The 20,301-nt window shown below is 41.8% G+C and overlaps 1 protein-coding gene across 3 annotated transcripts in view; it reads left to right on the top strand.

Annotated features, from left to right (window-relative positions):
* ELMOD1 (ELMO domain containing 1) overlaps positions 1-20,301 on the top strand; it is a 188,221-nt gene that overhangs the window by 131,475 nt on the left and 36,445 nt on the right. For all 3 annotated transcript variants that reach the window (XM_089687305.1, XM_089687303.1, XM_089687304.1), the window contains exons 5-7: positions 7,704-7,801; positions 10,284-10,413; positions 15,180-15,313. In XM_089687305.1, the coding sequence (XP_089543431.1) occupies positions 7,704-7,801; positions 10,284-10,413; positions 15,180-15,313 (362 nt within the window). The remainder of the gene's footprint in view (positions 1-7,703; positions 7,802-10,283; positions 10,414-15,179; positions 15,314-20,301) is intronic.

Raw genomic sequence — 20,301 nt, 5'->3', positions numbered from 1 at the left:
AGCGGTTGACAGCGAGTTATTATAGGCAGTCGTGGCCAGGTCGGGGCAGGAAAGGGGAAGGCTGCTGTCGTAAAGTTGATCAGCTGCAGAGTGGAAGGGGGCAGGGTTCAGGTTGCGGCGGTTTCGGCTGGTAATTATTTGACATTTGGAGGGGCAGGTGTTTGAGGACGAGGAGACAGAGAAGGTAATAACGTTGTGGTCAGAGAGAGGGAAGGGGGTGTTTGGCTCATTCACACCTTGTCGCAGTGTACTCCAACACTTACATTATAATGCACTGAGGTGCGCTGAGATATGCAGTCCATTCTTTTTAAAGGGCTGTTGGCGCAACTCAACATATGACAGATAGGTCCTGCATTATCCTTCTGCCGCAAAACATATAAAGCATATGCATCAATGCACTGCTGTGTGATATAACACTGGGGATTTAGAGTTAACTTTGGTTAGCAATGCACCAAAATGCACAGCCAGTGTGTTACCTGTAAGATAAAGCATTTACTGTATCACCAGTACACATGTATCTTCAAAATAATGTCCAAAACTTTATTAAAGTCATTGTAAACCCTTACATATACCCAGTGAAGTAGCTGGCCTCAGGTCATACACAGAGACAAATCCTCCTATGTAAGTTTTCCTTTTCTACTTCCACTCAAAGTCCAGAATTCATAAAGCTTATCTGAGCTTCCAGAAAGCAGGGGGCTGGGAGCTGAAGTTCAACTCTCTAGAGCTCAGAGAGAAGAGCTGAGAGTTTAGAGGGAAGAGACCCCCCCTCCTTTCACACAGCACACAGGATTAGAGCTGAGGCTGTCAATCACAGGCTGTGTGCTGGAGAAAATTGTACAGAGCAGACCAAAACCTCCTTTTATCGGGACCCCCCCCCCGCTGATGTGCCTGACTCCTCCGCCCTGACTAGTGATATAGGAAGCCGTTTCCATTAGGACACTCCTGTGTGCTTGCTCCCAAGCCCGAGCTGATGTGTCCATTGACACAAACAGCAGGATGCACCCCCCCCCTCTGCTCCCTTGTCGCTAGCTTTGATTGACAGCAGTGGGAGCCAGTGGCTCCTACTGCCTCAGCAAAGCCTGTGGGACCCAGGAGTGAGGGGAGAGACAAGCTGCAGACATGCACAGCACTGGATTGAATGAGGGCTCATGTAAGTATATGGGGGGTGAGAGGTCAATACTGATGCATAAACGTTTTTTTTACCTTAATGCAAGGAATGCATTAAAGTAAATAGAATCACTTGAACAGACATGACTCATGCAGATAACAGAGGAAGTAGGCAACAAACAGAAATGACACTTAGTACTCTGGACTGAGACCAGTACACACTATGGAGGGATATGCTTTATTCATATTTCATGGCAGCAGTTTACAACCACTATAATAAAGCAATCACATTGTGATGTTTTCCCATGTGATAAGCAGATTTTGGGGACTTGAATAAAAATACAAAGAACTGAGTGGGTAAGTTACTAATTTAGGGTGTATTGCTGCCTACAATCACATACATGCAAAGCACGGCCCTACTTTTCATCCCAGCTATTGAGATATGAAAGCACAAATAAGGTTTTTGTTTGACTCTACAATAGGCCACATGGTAATAGGCAAGCTGCTTTCTAAAACCATCACTGTGTAAGAAAATGTGGTAAGCTCTGCAGATTAGTTTCTCTAATGCCCTTCCAGCACTGCAGAGCTGATTACCTCTGGTGACATTGTCAAGTGGCTTAAAGAAACCAAAGCAATGATTCTAAAAAAAAAATGAAAATGAATCGATTGCCGCTGGTTAAGCTGTAGCTCAGTAGTGGAGCCTGTTTTCCCGGTGGCAGCTTCCTTCTTAAGTGATATTAATGCTGTGAAATAAGGAATTATTCCTTAGCCTTATGCTGAAATGCATCCCGGTCTTATGGCTCTTAATTAGACAGGAAAGGTCATTTTCTAACCTCTTCATGGCCGTCAGGTTTCCCTTGAAGCCGGATGCCAGTCAACCAGCTAAGTACACAGATTTATTGCGCTGCGACATTTCATAGAGTTCTATCAGCCAGGGTACAGTGACCCGCACTGAACTGAGAAAAAGTACTGTACGCAGTATTTATTTATTTTTTTTCATCGCACACCGTCTGCACACCACAACACAGAAGTGTGTACCAGCCACATCGGAGACAAGGCACTGTGCCTTGTTTTGCAGTAGGACTGTGCTGGAATAGCCGTCTAACACAGTCCCACCTCCCCTGGTGTAAATGTACCCTCAATATTTGTATTTCTGTCCAGTCTGTCACACACAACGACCATGTCTGGCAGACCTGCTTTTTTAAGTCACCCATCACAGCAAATCCCTGTGAGGAGGTGTATGACAGCCTCAGCCCAGGCTCCAACCAGGCCATGCATCCAACGCGTTTCACTCTGCCCCCGAAGCTTAATCATGATTAAAATCCGGGAGTGGAGTAAAATGTGTTGGGGGCATGGCCTGGATGAAGCCTAGGCTGGGGCTGTCATACACCTCCTCACAGGGATTTGCTGTGATGGGTGACTTTCAGGACTTCCTTTCTGTACTGGATGTTTTGAGCTGGGATGAGGTCTGTCCTTGTCAGCACTCTTAGTGGTTTGTCATGTAAGAGGGCCTGGTGGAGCCTTGAGTGGCACCTGTAAATTTTGTTGTGGGTCACACTGATGTTTTAGCTCCTATAGTTAAATAGCACTTATAGGTCTTATCTCTCCCTTAGCCCATGACTGGACAGTAAAAAGACAAACAGAAAACTGATGAGCTCCTATGTCAGATACTCTTCTTTCTCCTGCAAGCATGCTCCTTGCTAGCACATGAGCACTTCAGCATACCTGGCTCATTGCGCTGCCCCCTCCCTCAGTCTGAGCTCTGCTGCACAGTGGATTGCAAGAGGCTGATGCCAAGGCAAATTAAGTTAATTACACTTAAACAAAGGTGCAGCGCTAGTATATGAACAAAAGACAAATATGTGAATAATATGAATAATATTCAATATCATAAAGTCCAATAGTGTCCAACAATACTATGTGAATCAGTGGTGACCAGCCATGTGAAGTGACATCTGTGACAATCCTCCACCACTATGCACTCATCAGAAGCAAGAAATAAACTGGCTCTGTATGGAAATCCCTCCAAAAGATGTATCTTTGCACTGCAGGAAATAGAGAAATACCCAAATTACATCCACTACGGCATGGGCTCTTATATGGACATTCCTGGAAATTAACCTCCCCTGCACCGATCAGCAATTGATCCAAATGTAGCACATCCTAGAAAAGAACTCACATAACAGAGCCCAAAGGCAATGGCATGTAGCGTACTATTTTATTAAAATACCAACGCAGCCACGTGGAGTATTAAAACCAAAACAAACACTCATAAAGATGGCCGCCGGACCATCGCATGGAATCGGCGGCGTGACAGCCACACGTAGGTTCATATACTAGTGCTGTACCTTTGTTTATGTGTTTTTAATTTAGTGGAATAGGTGGGTTTGCCACTTTGTGCTAGCTGCTCGTTTATATCTTTGCGCTCACTACACATTTATGTTTGCAAGTTAATTACACTGCTTGGATTTAAAAAAAAACAAAATGTAATGCTGTAATTATGAATACAGAGCCTCACTGCTTTGCCTTTTTATAGAGCGTTAGAAAACAGGAATCATAAAACATACATAAATGGTGTTGCGCTAACTCATATAGATATAATAGTCCATAAACAGTTCCAAACGTGATAGTTCAATTAAAATATGAAATATAAATATACATAATATTATTATTATTATACAGTATTTATAAAGCGCCAATAGTTCGCTCAGCACTGTACATTACAAAGGGGGACAGAACATGTGACAGAACAACAACAATACAATGCAAAACATGAGGGGATTGAGGGCCCTGCTCTTTCGAGTTTACAATCTACATATAAAGTGTTTGAATGGTGAAAATCAAATAAGGTGCTTGAATGGTGAAGAATCACTACGACGTGCTCCGGATAAATAAAGTCTATTTGAAAAACACGGTGCTCCACCTTAACTCAATGTTCCTCCACCTAAAAATATATATGGATGACCGCTCGCCTCCTACTGTGGACCCATAAACTAATACAGGTCAACCAAGCATGGTAATTCCAAAACGATGCTCTAGATGGCAGCAGAGAGCTGATGACAGGCACCCCTTCAATGACAGTATAAAACGGGACTCTTCTCAGCCTAACTCCACATATAGAAAGAACAGAGGACATCCCCCATAGTGTAATACTGGTTTAATTCCACATAAAATAAACCAGAATGTCACTCAAATGATAAAAGCAGTAAAATAGCGATTTGCAATTAAAAACTCCTGCTCTGTAAAAAGCCAGCAATTATGTCACTAGGCTCTGCCCCCACACGTTTCACCACCAACCACGTGGCTTCATCAGGGAAAAGCCCGCCCAGTGATGTTCACATCCTTATATGCATCTAGGTAACCATGACTACCGTTCCTGCTCCGTTCTGTAGAGCCTGCAACATCACTGGATGTGACATTTCACACGGAACTAAAACTTTTTATCATAATTCAGCAAACAGGAATGAAGCTCTTGTTTTCCTGGATTTACAGAAGTGGTGAGCATAGCGTCACCATGAGAAACCAAATAGGGGGAAAAGGGAGAGATGTTACAGCACCCTAAACACATTATAAATGGATGTGGTTTAGCATGACTCAATAGGCATTGCTAAACCCATGTAGTTATGACCCAAGTCCTAGTTAAAGCGGAACTAAAGGTAAAACTACTTACCTTGATGCCCATGAAGTCCATTACTGGCATCTTCTCTCCAGCCTCTTTCGGAAGCCAGTTTTCAGCCATCTTGAATGGCTGGCACAGGATGACGTCACTTCTGCACATGCACAGGAGTGTAGTCAACCCAGCACATAGGCAGTGTGCCAGAATGTAAACTGAGCTGCACCTGTGGAACTCTCTGTGCATTCTAGAGGAGATTGCAAACAGGCAGGTAAGTATATTTTATTGCAGAAGAGACATTGCATGTCTTTTATAAAATAAAGAACTTTCCAGTTTATGATTTTTTTTACTTTGTTTTAGTTCCACTCTAATGCTGGCCAGTGAAGGCTAAAGTGTATGTCAAGATAAAATGTAATATATATATATATATATATATATATATATATATATATATACAGTTGCAAGAAAAAGTATGTGAACCCCTTGGGATTACGTGGAGTTTTGCATGAACTGGGCATAAAATGTGCTATGAACGTCATCTAAGTCACAACAATAGAAGAACACAGTCTGCTGAACATAATACTACACAAACATTAGATGTTGCCATGGTTTAATTGCACATAACATGTAAACATTCACAGTGCAGGGAGGAAAAAGTATGTGAACCTTTGGACTTAATAACTGGTTGACCCTCCTTTGGCAGCAATAACCTCAACCAAACGTTTCCTGTAGTTGCAGATCAGACCTGCACAACGATCTGGAGTCATTTTGGACCACTCCTCTTCACAAAACTGTTTCAGTGTAGCAATATTCTTGGGATGTCTGGTGTAAATCGCTCTCTTAAGGTCATGCCACAGCATTTCAATCGGGTTGAGGTCAGGACTCTGACTGGGCCACTCCAGAAGGCGTATTCTGTGCTGTTGCAGCCATTGTTTTGTTGAATTACGTGTATGCTTTGGGTCATTGTCCTGTTGCATCACCCATCCTCTGCGGAGCTTCAGTTGGCGGACAGATGGTCGTACGTTTTCCTGCAAAATGTCTTGATAAACTCTGGAATTCATTTTCCCATCAATGACAACAATCCGTCCAGGCCCTGAGGCAGCAAAGCAGCCCCAAACCATGATGCTCCCTCCGCCATGTTTTACAGTGGGGATTAGGTTTTGATGTTGGTGTGCTGTGCCTTTTTTTCTCCACACATAGTGTTGTGTGTTCTTCCCAAACAACTCAATCTTGGTTTCATCCGTCCACAGTATATTCTGCCAGTAGTGCTGTGGAACATCCAGGTGCTCTTTTGCAAACTTCAAACGTGCTGCAATCTTCTTTTTGGACAGCAATGGCTTCCTCCGTGGTGTCCTCCCATGTACTCCATTCTTCTTTAATGTTTTCCTTATTGTAGATGTGTCAACAAAAATGTTAGCATGTGCCAGAGATTTCTGTAGGTCTTTAGCTGACACTCTGGGATTCTTCTTTACCTCATGCAGCATTCAGCGCTGTGCTCTTGCAGTCATTTTTACAGGACGACCATGCCTAGGGAGAGTAGCAACAGTGCTAAACTTTCTCCATTTGTAGACAGTCTGTCTTACCGTGGACACATGAACATCAAGGCTTTTGGAGATACTTTTGTAACCCTTTCCAGCTTCATGCAAGTCAACAATTCTTGATCGTAGGTCTTCTGAGAGCTCTTTTCTGCGAGGCATGGTTCACATCAGACAGTGCTTCTTGAAACCAGTAAACCCAAAACAGGTGTGTGTTTTTTAAGGGCAGGACAGCTGTCAGCAACACATCCAATATCATCACACTGATTGGAGTCAAGGTTGGCTCACTCCTGGCTCCAATTAGCTCTGGAACAAGTCATTAAGCTAGGGCCTCACATACTTTTTCCTCCCTGCACTGTGAATGTTTACATGTTATGTGCAATTAAACCATGGCAACATCTAATATTTGTGTAGTATTATGTTCAGCAGACTGTGTTCTTCTATTGTTGTAACTTAGATGACGTTCAGAGCACATTTTATGCCTAATTCATGCAAAACTCCACGTAATCCCAAGGGGTTCACATACGTTTTCTTGCAACTGTATATACACATACACAGTACATCTCTGTAATACGTGCACATTTCCCCATTTTTATCCCTTTAAAGACCCTGCAAGTACAAAAATATATCTGTTGGTGTGCGAGAAAATGACTCCGCTCCTAATTCTTTGTTGTGCGCTGATAACACGCAGTATTTTTGCAAACTTTTGGTGTCAGCCGTGTCCAGTTGTATTTTGCCAAACTACTGAATCCCACTTACTGTCCTCATCTGCACAACATAGGGACTGACTGTTCTACACTCCAGGATAGGAACTAGAAAATCTAAATAAACTCCTTTTAGCTAATTAAGAAAATGTTTGAAAAATGTCTGAATTAGTGATTCGATAAACAGGTTTTATCGAACAGATATAACATCTATTATATCTGATCAAACAGTGTGCTCCCATAAGGTTAAGGAGGGTTGTGACCCCTGTCATGTTTTTTTGTCCTCTGTTTTCAGTTGAGATTTCCCTTCACTTTCTGGCCTAAAGCCACAACAGAAAGTGAGAAAAAGTCCCTGGTAGTCACCAGAACTAAGGTCTCCATTGATTTCCGTCCTATTCCTGTTCTAGTGACTACTCAAAATTTGGGATTTTCTTTTACTTCCGGTGGTAATGGTCACAGGACAATTAGAGAGGGGAATCTCCCTAACAGGCACACACGTAGCAATAAAAACCTGATTGCATTTGAATCCCTCTACACTCTATCTAAAGCTATAAAAAAGTTTTTTCCTTCAGTTAATAAAACTTTAAACAGCTTGTATGTGGTAAGACCAGTTAGTAACATGTAATGATATCTTGTCAGCAGTTCCAGGGAATGTACTGTGCAGGTATCTCCAGCTTTCACAGTCACTTCAGGCTTGGCCTCCAGTGGTGACAACAGACTCAATGTCCTTTGCTTGTGTTTCAGCTTTTGCAGAGTGCTGTAGCCGTGCACCCTGATGCCATCGAGAAAACCGTAGAAGACATCCTGACTCTGAAAAAGGTTAACGTGGACACCAATCCCCAGTAAGGCATTATTTACTGTTGAAGTCTCAAAAACACTCAGGTAGTCCTAATGGTGTTCAAACATAATGCTCCAGCCGCTGCAGCCCTTCTAAGATTTGGAAATCTTCAAATGATTTTAAAAACACACACAGCGGGGTGAAAACACCTAGTGCGTTACCACCATACAACTTTATTGAATACCAAAAAACAAATGCATACTCACAAACATAAGTAACAACAGGCGTATCACATAACAACAGCGCCACTCTGAGTGTAGATTGTTAAAATCAGGCAGATTTAATGGTAAAATTGCACGCACCTAGATTGGTGACAAGTAGGCATGTCAAGTGATGGAGGTCCAGTGGGAGCATCAGGTCCTTTGGCCTCACTCTGGGTGCTTTCTCGCCGCTGCTGTGTTGTTCAGGGCTCGGGGAGTAGCAGAGGGGCGCAGGGAGGCTCGTATGGATGATGTCACCGCATGGACCAGGTTTCCAAGATGGCGAGCGTTCGGAACATTCGGCCTGACGAAGGAGTGAGCATGCTCCGAATGCGCACCATCTTGGAAATCTGGTCCATGCGGTGACATCATCCCTGCGCCCCTCTGCTACTCCCCGAGCCCTGGACACCACCGCAGCAGAGGGAAAACACCCAGAGCACGGCCAAAGGACCTGATGCTCCCACTAGACCTCTATCACTTGACATGCCTACTTGTCACCAATCTATATGAGTGCAATTTTACCATTAAATCTGCCTGATTTTAACTGTCTACATTCAGGGTTGCCTTCTCGGACAAGTCCATACTACTGCAAGCCCCCCACTACAGATGGACTTGGACACCACCTTCACATGGACCTTCTACTAACGCCCAATGCTGATGGTCCATCCCCAAACGCACACAGGGTAGATGCATCTTAGCGCTGTCTCCCCCCACTCACCTTTGTATCACATAACAACTCCAGCCACAGGTGAAGTCTTCTGGTCATGTGCCACATGGTTGGAAGGCTGACGCATTTCTAGAGACAGGCTCCCTTTCTTAGAGCTAAACCAACCACATGCATGCTACTTATGTTTGTGAGTGTGCAACTGTTGTTTTTGATTTTTAATAAAGTTGTATGGTGGTAATGCACTTGGCGTTTGCGCCCCCTTCTGTGTGTGTTTTTGCAATTATTTACTGTTGCATTAAAGCTAAAGTCGAGGTGAGGTATGCCAGTTTTTACATACTGTAGTTACATGTGTCCAGCTTGGACCAGTATAAGTATGTATGTGCCATACTGGTGGGATCCCTGTGGAAGCTGGAAATTACTGTAGTAGGCACCACTACTCCAGTGATCTCCACTAGCTTCCATCGCCTATACCGAGTGGCTGCACTGCTGCATTATGAACACAGGTTTTTGCTTGCTTGGCACTGGCCCCAATCAGGGAACACTTTCTATTTTCTCAATAAATACAAAGTGTTCTCTGATTGGACAGGTGGAGATTGTGATGTCACCACTCTACTTGCCCACCTTGTCCAATCAGAGAACACTTTATTCTTTTATTCTACAAAAATAATCCATACACATCCACTACATAACAGCCCTTTAATCTATTTTTCATTATATTGTTTCTGTGTTTTTCTGCCTTCTTGTACATCCCGTTAGCTCCCAAACCTCTTCTTTTCCACTCTCACTTCTATTTGTTTGAAATAACAAGTGCACATTAGTTTCGGTCACATACACTTCTGCATGCACATTACAAATCCCATCATTCATAGTACATAGTACATCTCGGGAGTGAGCAAGAGAGGGCGGCGAGAAAAGGAATATGGAGATAGTTTTGCACAGAGCAGCCCCAATCCTCCTCTTCTCGGGTCCCCTTGCTCCTGGCTCTCCCTCTTCAGTACGTTTCCCTATAGAAAGCCACTTCCTGTGGCGGCACTTGTGCAGCCACGCTCACGACCCCCGCTGACTGCATCTATAGACACGGACAGCGGGGCTTGACCCCACCCCCCTGATCCCTCATCAGAATTTGATTGACAGCAGCAGGAGCCATTGGCTCCCTCTGCTATTGATCTGCCCTGTGAGGAGGGAACAGAGCTGAGGGAGCCGCTGCTCTCAGGCACAGCACTGGATCGCGATGGGGCTCAGGTATGTATAAGGAGGGGCTGGGGTGATCCCAATAACAGAAAGCTTAAGGCTTTACAACCACTTTGAGAATACATACTCGAATAGATTTTTTTCAATAAAATCATCGTTTAGTGTCACTTTAATTAGGAGTTTGCTTTAATGTTATGTTTATTGCACAAATAAAGTCCCAGCCATTGCTAACCATAAAAACAGGAATATTTGCTGTGATCATTGTCAGTAAGTTTAGCATTTCATTCCAGAACATTCGTAGGTTCAGAAAGGTGCCTCTTGATTTTGCCCTGCAGCATTTGGGGCATAAGGTGATAGATGAGTGGTCTCTACAGATATTTTATCTAAAATATCAATTGAACATTGTTATTTTACATTTTTCTCTGTAGGTTGGCAGTCTCCCTTCAGGCTTGCCTTCTGCAGATTGTGGGGTACAGAAATCTAAGTGTGGAGGTGGAGAAGCTGCGCAGGGAGGCATACGATTCTGAGAACTCACAGCATGAAGAAATGCTTATGAAGGTGAGATGAGTGGCGGAACATTTCATTCTGTATCTGATTTTTCTATGGCACACTGTGATTTCTAGTTGCGCCCTGCCTTAGACTTCTAAGAGCCTGATTTCCAAAAGTCTATTTATACATATTTCACACAAGATTCACACAACTGTCATCCAAGTTTGACATATTTTTTAATTGGATTGGGTGTTTCAAAATTGTGTGAATCTGGTGTGAAAACATGTATAGATCCTACATACTGGCCATACACTTACAGAATTTTGTTCTAAAAATTTAGCTTTCGGAATGTTCATTTTCTTCCATAGTGATGAGAAGTGATGAAACTGTTCATACATTGTAATGCACATGTTCTAGACACAAAAGAAACCTATTTAATATGTCTGGTGTTCCATTCAAATAGCCGGTCTGGACAGAATTGTAAGGGCTTTCAAAAGAAATTAGTTGACTCCATGATGGCAAGATTGAATGCTCTGGTGAACGTTTTTTCATAATCTTCATTTGAAAGATCAAACACACTGGCAGTAAAGCTTATCATCCAGTGCAGTTCACATTTTTTAGAGGGCAGAATAGCAGCAGCTGTCTGGAGTTCAGGAGGTGCTACTCCTGCTTCCTGAAACCTTTTTTATTTATTATTATTATTGTTTTACCTTTTTTTATTGTTGAATAGCAATTTAACATGCAACCCCACACAGAACATCGTGGCTGCAGCATGTGTGCAGGCATGTCAATAATTAATGTTGAAATTGCAATGGTCAGCTGGAGGGGCAGTAAAACCGCGGCTTGGGCGCCTGTTTTTACCGCCAGTTTAAAAGAGCCCTTATGCTGGCTGTTAATACAACTGAGACCAAACAGATCATTGAAAGCTTTTATTATGCATTGGAGTGAGATTTCTACATGGTTGAGTGGGAGATGGAAGCTAGAGATACATGGGAAACATAAAAAAAAATTATTTTTTTTCACATTGTGTTGGATTTTGCCCTTTGATGAGGTTATGCTCAGTGACAATATTAGATACAGCTTATGCTTCATTGAGTTAACGTTTTTTCAAATATATCTTTTGTTATTCTGCAATATACAGTAAGATACCTGATTTTACCTTGTAGTCTTTTTGTATTGTCCTCTGGGAGCTGTCATTCTTCTGTCTCTTGTAACAAGTGATCAATTTACTTAATCATTAGCTGCTTTTTATTCTTTTTTAAGGTCTTGGAATAAATGTTTTATTTAATTTATACGTTAAAGTGATTCTAAAGACTCAAGGTATTTGAGGCATATAAATATAATGTGAAAATGATATAAGTATAATGTGAAACCAAAACCACCCTTGCTCCTACACCAATTCCAAATTGGAAAAAAACTTTCAACCCCCTGAAAGCTTAAACTCAAATCAATAGATCCAAACAGGAATCTACCCTCTTTCAATAAATCTACTATATATGTGACAACAAAATATTCCCCATATACTTTCTACAAAATCATAAATCCAGTGTCTCTGTGATTTAAATCCAATAATATAAAGTCCAGTGTCTCAATAACGAAAAAATATATAAAATTAAAAAAAATAAAAATAAAAAAAAAATAAAAATAAAAAGAAATGAAAAAATGTCTATTTCTTGCAGTGTTGATTGTTGTGAAGAACCTCAAAGAAAAAGAAACTCACAATAGTGCATTACCATAATACCACAAAACAAAAAAAAAAAAAAAAAAAAAAAAAAAATATATATATATAATAAAATTTATGAATATATATATATATATATATATATATATATATAAAACACATGCACACACAAATGTGTATCAAACAATTGTGCAACCTTTAAGTGAAAAATTATATATTTAACACTTGTGAGAACCTTCCAAAAGAGAAAGGTAATAAAACACTTGTGCTCATAAATAATGAAATCATGAAGTGATCTACTAAGTGATATTTGAGGCATAGCAAGCTTCTCTCGATCCTGCGATCTGCATTGGAGTCACGGCGATCGCAGTGAAAGTGGGAGCAGGTACCTGTGAATTTTGGGTACTTGCTCTCCCCCTGCTTCCCAAAGGTGCCAATCCTTAATGGGGAGCGGGGGACCAATCTTTAAAGCGTAACTTTCCCATTTTGGGTGGATTTCTGCTTTAAGACCAATGCAGGGTCCTGATAGAGACAGCCCACCATCCACCAATGGGTGGGAGTGCCATCTGCTGGGGTTGCGGAGAATCAGGTAAGTAAAAGGGCTCAGATTCTCCCTACACTAAACAAGCAATTAATCTTTGCAGTGCTGACACAGCCCCGCTACAAGAGAGGATTTTCAAGTTTCTCAGAGTTGTTCTTTAAAATGTATGTAATAAAATGCAATAAATGCATAGAAATATCTCTTGATCCTGCTAGAAATCCAGTGCTGTGCTGTGCACTCTGAAATATTATCTCAAGCTGTTTTATCAAACCTTCACAGGACTATGCCCCCCGCCCCCCCTCCATGTTATGGAGATGATGAGAGTGTGAGGTGATCTGTAGTCCTACCACAATTTCTGTGACAATGCTATATATACAGTACAAGTACATGAGTGAGTGTTGTCACCATGGGACTGGTAGTGTGTTACTGGCAGGATCACCAAGTGAAAAGAAAGGGGGGAAAACCCTAAGAACAAGAATTACAGTGGGGAAAATAATTATTTGATCCCCTGCAGATTTTGTAGGTTTGCTCTCTTACAAAGAAATGAAGGGTCTATAATTTTTATCATAGGTGTATTTTAAATGATAGAGACAGAATGTCAACCAAAAATCCAGAAAAAACACGATACAAATATTATAAATGGAGTTGCAGTTCAGTGAATAAAATAAGTATTTGATCCCCTACCAACCAACAATAATTCTGGCTCCCACAGACTGGATATGTGCTCACTTAGTACACAGATTAGTCCTGTCAATTTAAGAAGGTGCCCCTTGCAGGTAGGTAGGTGGTCTTTTTCCTTTTCCTTGAGGGCCCAATCAGGTACCAATGGTCACACCTGGACACAGCTATGAGATCTTGGAAAGTGAATGCACTCAAGTCACCTCAGTTGCGATTGCAAACACTTCAGCTTTATTGGCATAAAATCAGGGTTTTTATACTGTAGCCTTTAGGCAGACACACCTTCAGACCATCCAATCAAACACATGTACATTATTTTTACCTTAACTCAACAATTATTTCTATGAGGTTTGCATTTACACTCTTCTGCCTTATCTGTCACATCATACCTGGTCTAACACCCAGACCATGGCTATAATCTGACCCAACGCCCAGACCATGGCTATAATCTGACCCAACGGCCCAGACCGTGGCTATAATCTGACCCAACGGCCCAGACCGTGGCTATAATCTGACCCAACGGCCCAGACCGTGGCTATAATCTGACCCAACGGCCCAGACCGTGGCTATAATCTGACCCAACGGCCCAGACCGTGGCTATAATCTGACCCAACGGCCCAGACCGTGGCTATAATCTGACCCAACGGCCCAGACCGTGGCTATAATCTGACCCAACGGCCCAGACCGTGGCTATAATCTGACCCAACGGCCCAGACCGTGGCTATAATCTGACCCAACGGCCCAGACCGTGGCTATAATCTGACCCAACGGCCCAGACCGTGGCTATAATCTGACCCAAAGCCCAGACCGTGGCTATAATCTGACCCAACGCCCAGACCGTGGCTATAATCTGACCCAACGCCCAGACCGTGGCTATAATCTGACCCAACGCCCAGACCGTGGCTATAATCTGACCCAACGGCCCAGACCGTGGCTATAATCTGACCCAACGGCCCAGACCGTGGCTATAATCTGACCCAACGGCCCAGACCGTGGCTATAATCTGACCCAACGGCCCAGACCGTGGCTATAATCTGACCCAACGGCCCAGACCGTGGCTATAATCTGACCCAAAGCCCAGACCGTGGCTATAATCTGACCCAACGGCCCAGACCGTGGCTATAATCTGACCCAACGGCCCAGATCGTGGCTATAATCTGACCCAACGGCCCAGACCGTGGCTTTAATCTGACCCAACGGCCCAGACCGTGGCTATAATCTGACCCAACGGCCCAGACCGTGGCTATAATCTGACCCAACGGCCCAGACCGTGGCTATAATCTGACCCAACGGCCCAGACCGTGGCTATAATCTGACCCAACGCCCAAGCTGTGGTTACAACTTTTCAGAAATGAGAGTAAAGATTATCTGCTGTTTTGTAAAGTTTGCAAAAACTCTTATTTCTACATGAAGCTGGCATAGACAGTTTTGTTAGTGTGTACAAACTTCATATATATGTGTATGTTAAACAAGCATCTTGTACTAGTGTATACAAAATGGATTCGGTTATATTCCATTAATTCTTTCACTCCTAACGACAACTCGTTATGAGTATAAAAGACACCTGTCCACAGAATCTCTTTCTTCCATTCAAACTGCACCACCATTGGTTGATATTCTGTCTCTGTCATTTAAAATACACCTATGATACAAATTGTAGACCCTTCATTTCTTTGTAAGTGGGCAACCTTGCAATATCTGCAGGGATCGGATAATTATTTTCACCACTGTATTTAGCCACCACAACTAATGATTAATAGTCTGCAATATATTAAACTTTTGTTTCTGGGTTAAGATAAACTTTATTCATTAGCTGCTTGTTATTCCTTTTGAGGGCTGTGGATTGCATTGGAATAATTGTTTTTTTTTTAATGTATATGTTCTGGATAAGAAGCATAGCAACATCTTGTGATATGAATCATCTGTAAATTACAGCTGTGGAAAACGCTGAAACCTGGTGTTCCGCTGGATGCGCGGGTCTCTAAGCAGTGGTGTGAAATCGGTTTCCAAGGAGATGACCCAAAAACAGATTTTAGAGGAATGGGTCTCTTGGGACTTTACAATTTGGTGTAAGTATATGTATAACTTGCAGATAGCTGTGCAATATATGTAGAAACTAGAAAGTCAGGTACTCTTTTATCTGTATTTTTTTGGGGGGGATTGAATGCATCATATACTGAAATGACATTGGTAAGCTATATTTGGTTTCTCTGGGTTATTGCTTTTTTCAATGAACCCCCTTTTTTATAAGGCCCTTTTACACTACATTTTTGCTGCATTTTTACCTTGCTCAAAACGCGATATAAATATTTTCCTTTAAATCCTATGGGACTCTTCACACCACTGCACTGCAGGGGCGGTGCATTTTAAAAAGCTCTGCATGCTGCATCTTTGGTGCGCTTTTGAATGAATGAAAATGAATGGAAAATTCATCAAAACTGCATCAAAAATACACGGTGGTTGCATTTTTGGTGCATTTTTTGAGTCACATGTCCATGTTTCACAGGTGCTTGCCAACAAGAAAATGCACCTAAAATGCATACATGTTTCTTTTCAAAACAGAACAATGTGAAAGCGCCCTTACAGTGCCTTACCCTAGGTTCACACCTAAGTGTTTTCCGCAGCATTTTGTGTTTTGCAGAAACACACTACAGTCCATTTAACATGATTTCCTATGGGACACGTTCACATCTCTGCGTGTTCACCTTTTTTGAACGCAAAAAATTGCATTTTTGGTTCTATAGACTTCAGTGGAAACACTGCAGAAAAGCATGTAGTGCTTTTTTGCTGTGTTTTTGATGCATATGTGGCATGTTTTTGATGTGTTTTGCATTTTAAGTCTGCCTAGCAACAAGAAAAAAAATGCAAATCGCATGAAAAATGCAATGCAGAAACGTGTCAAATGCAAACTGCATAGGTGTGAACATAGCCTTAAAGTGGTTCTAAACTTTCCAGGTTTTTTACCTTCATTCATTCTATGCATGAATGAACCTTCTGTGTGTAGCAGCCCCCCTATCTCTTACCTAAACCTTTTGATCTAGTGATGTCCACAAGAGCCTCAGTTCTCCAGGGACTCTCACTTCTGATTGGCTGAGGCAGCAGCTGGAACCATTAGCTCCCGCTGCTGTCAATCACAGCCAGTGAGCCAATCAGGAGGGAGGGGCGGAACCACGCTGCAGCTCTGTGTGTGAATGTACACGCAGAGCCGTGACTCAGGAGCGTTCCTGCTCGGGCGCTCCCATAGCAAGCTGTTTGCTATGGGAGCACCCGACAGGAGGGAGTGGCCAAGAGCATCAGCAAGGAACCAGAGAAGAGGAGGATTGGGGCTGCTCTGAGCAAAACCACTGAACACAGCAGGTTGGTATAGACATGTTTGGTTTTTTTAAGAAAAGGAAAAACAAGATTTTGTCACTTTTAAAGAGTTTGTTCACCTCAGGTGTGGTGGGAATGCAATGTGTGGCTATTCCAGCACAGTCCCACTTCACCTCCACTTCAAGACAACATAAAATGGCTTGTCTCTGGTGTGGCCAATTCACACCACTGCAACGCAGTGCAATGTCGTGTGCACTGAAAAAAAGTATTGTATTTATTTTCAGTGCAGCGTGGGTCACTGCATGACATGTCACTGGTAGGGCTGGACTGCACCGCAAACCAGCTGCTGCATTGCAATGAAGCAGCTGGTGTGAACAAGCTATAAGACAGTAGTTTTCTCACTGAAACATTGTGTGCACTGACCGTTCATGTTTGTTATAAGGGTTTTGTAGGGAAAAGAAGAAAACACTGAATATTTCTAAGGGCGGCTTCACACTGGCCCACTGAGCTTTTGCTAAAGTGTAACCTAACCCACAGTTTTTATGCAGGTTAACTTCACTTTCCCATAGACTTCTATGAGGTTCTGCACTTTTGGTGTGCGGTTTAAGAAAGCGTATCAAAACTCCTGCATGCTGCATCTTTGGTGTGCTTTTCGAAATCGCACCAAAACATCAGGACATCATAGAAGTCTAAAGGAAAGTGCAACTAACCCACATGAAATCTTCAGGTTAGCTGCACTTTGCCCAAAGCACAGTGAGATCGCACTGGGTCCGTGTGAAGCCACTGTAAAGGAAGCAGTTTACAGTGCCTTGAAAAAGTATTCATACCCCTTGAAATTTCCCACATTTTGTCATGTTACAATCAAAAACATAAATGTATTTTATTGGAATTTTATGTGATAGACCAACACAAAGTGGCACATAATTGTGAAGTGGAAGTAAAATGATAAATGGTTTTCAAAATTGTTTTCAAATAAATATCTGAAAAGTGTGGTGTGTATTAATATTCAGCCCCCCCAGAGTCAATACTTTGTAGAACCACCTTTCACTGCAATTACAGCTGCAAGTCTTTTTGGGGATGTCTCTACCAGCTTTGCACATCCAGAGAGTGACATTTTTGCCCATTCTTTGCAAAATAGCTCAAGCTCTGTCAGATTGGATGGAGAGCGTCTGTGAACAGCAATTTTCAAATCTTGCCACAGATTCTTAATTGGATTTAGGTCTGGAATTTAACTGGGCCATTCTAACACATTAATATGCTTTGATTTAAACCATTCCATTGTAGCTCTGGCTGTATGTTTAGGGTCGTTGTCCTGCTGGAAGGTGAACCTCCACCCCAGTCTCAAGTCTTTTGCAGACTTTAGCAGGTTTTCTTCTAACATTACCCTGTATTTGGCTCCATCCATCTTTTCATCAACTCTGACCAGCTTCCCTGTCGCTGCTGAAGAAAACCTTCCCCACAACATGTTGCATCCACCATCATGTTTCACGGTGGGGATGGTATGTTCAGGATGGTGTGCAGTGTCAGTTTTCCGCCACACATAGCGTTTTGCTTTTAGTCCAAAAAGTTCTATTTTGGTCTCATCTGACAAGACCACCTTCTTTCACATGTTTGCTGTGTCCCTCACATGGCATCTTGCTAACTGAAAATGGGACTTCTTATGGCTTTTTTTCAACAATGGCTTTCTTCTTGCCATTCTTCCATAAAAGCCAGATTTGTTGAGTGCATGACTAATTGTTGTCCTGTGGACAGATTCTCCCACCTGAGATGTGGATCTCTGCAGCTCCTCCAGAATTACCATGGGCCTCTTGGCTGCTTCTCTGATTAATGCTCTCCTTGCCCGGCCTGTCAGTTTAGGTGCACGGCCATGTCTTGGTAGGTTTGCATTTGTGCCATACTCTTTCCATTTTCAGATGATGGATTGAACTCTGTGAGATGTTCAAAGCTTGGGAAATCTTTTTATAACCTAACCCAGCTTTAAACATCTCCAAAACGTTATCCCTGACCTGTCTGGTTTGTTCTTTGGCCTTCATGATGCTGTTTGTTCACTAATGTTCTCTAACAAACCTCTGAGAGCTTCACAGAACAGCTGTATTTATACTGAAATTAAATTATACACAGGTGGTAAGTGACTTCTGAAGGTAATTGGTTCCACTATATTTTAGTTAGGGGTATCAGATTAAAGGGGGCTGAATACAAATGCATGCTACACTTTTCAGATATTTGTAAAACATTTTGAAAACCATTTACAATTATCCTTCCACTTTACAATTACATGCCACTTTGTGTTAGTCTATCACATAAAATCCCAATAAAGTACATTTACGTTTTTGGTTGTAACATGACAAAATGTGGAAATTTCAGGGGGTATGAATACTTTTTGAAGGCACTGTATATATGCACAGATCAGGAAATGTTTGATTTCTTTTCCTATCGATCTCTTCCTATAGGAATATTAGATCTATAGTCAATAACTCATTCAATCGATATGCCACACACATGTAAGTAAATTTGGATTGACAGTTAGGGCCATTCACATGTGTGCAGTGTAAAACAGAAAATGCAGTTTTTGAAACACATATCATGTTTTTAGCATATTTTTAATGCTTTAAAATTAAACACAACACATAATGTGTTTTTCATATGTTTTAAATGCATTATCCTTCCTGGGAAAAATGGTCATGGGACTCAAAAATGCACTTACTAAAATATGTGTTGCATTTTTGGTGTGATTTTCATAAAACATACTGAAGATGCAGCAAACAGAACTTTTCAAAAGCACAGCACATCGCAGCCAACAGATGTGAACAGTTACACAGCATTTAAAGGGGACTATTTTACATGCGCATTTGACAAAATGGGAAGGTGTGTTTTAGCATCTCTGTTTGCACCATGTAATCTCAAAATCTGATCAAACAAAATGCGACCTTATTCATGAACAAAGTACCTGAGTGCTGCTGACTGATGCTAAATGATCAATAATATTTGACAAACAATAATATTTTGACTTGGCCAGCTGACTCCATTTAATCAAATCTGATCAAAATGGAGTCTTAATCAGTCAGAAGAGTGGTATAGCTTTTTGATTGTTTGCTGATTTAATAATTTGATCCAGTCGCACATCGATCATATGAAAAAAAAATAAAGCATTTCGCTGCATAACAGTGATAGAAGTTTTAGGGGCTGTGGACACAATGGTGACATTTTCCATACATGGTGGACCTATATATGGAAACTAATATCATTATGGTCCAGAATCTTCAGTCTTGAACAAACTCTGTTCCATGTTACTATCCCAAAAGATCCCAGGATAGCTCTTCTACATCACACAGTACCAGACCTCAATATTCCCCAGCAAAAGCTTGCTTCTTTTTTTTTATAACAGTTGAACAGATTATGGCCAAAGCTGGTAAGAGACCCAGAGTCATTTACAAGAAGTAAAAGCATTTATGAATGCACTGATTGTTAATGATAAGAAACAGAAAAGAGATGCCAGAAAAAAGACCAAGTGATTCATTGAGTCTGCTTGTTTTTGATACTTTTTTTTTTTGTCTGAGTACAGATTTATGTTTGTCCTAGCATGTTTGAAACCAGTTACTGTTGACTGGCTCACTACCTCCGCTAGAAGTCTGTTCCAAGCATCGACTACCATTTCAGTGAAATAATACTAGCTGAACTTTCCTCCAGTTAGTTTGAGGTCATGTCCCCTTGTTCTTGATTTTGGTTTGACGTGGAAAATCCTGGC

The sequence above is a fragment of the Staurois parvus genome, unplaced genomic scaffold, assembly GCF_062004578.1.
Source record: "Staurois parvus isolate SC_StPar_1 unplaced genomic scaffold, SC_StPar_1.0 ptg000422l, whole genome shotgun sequence".
NCBI classification, from domain to species: domain Eukaryota; kingdom Metazoa; phylum Chordata; class Amphibia; order Anura; family Ranidae; genus Staurois; species Staurois parvus.
The sequence above is the reverse complement of the archived record's forward strand: the minus strand, read 5'-3'. Positions and strand labels throughout refer to the sequence as shown.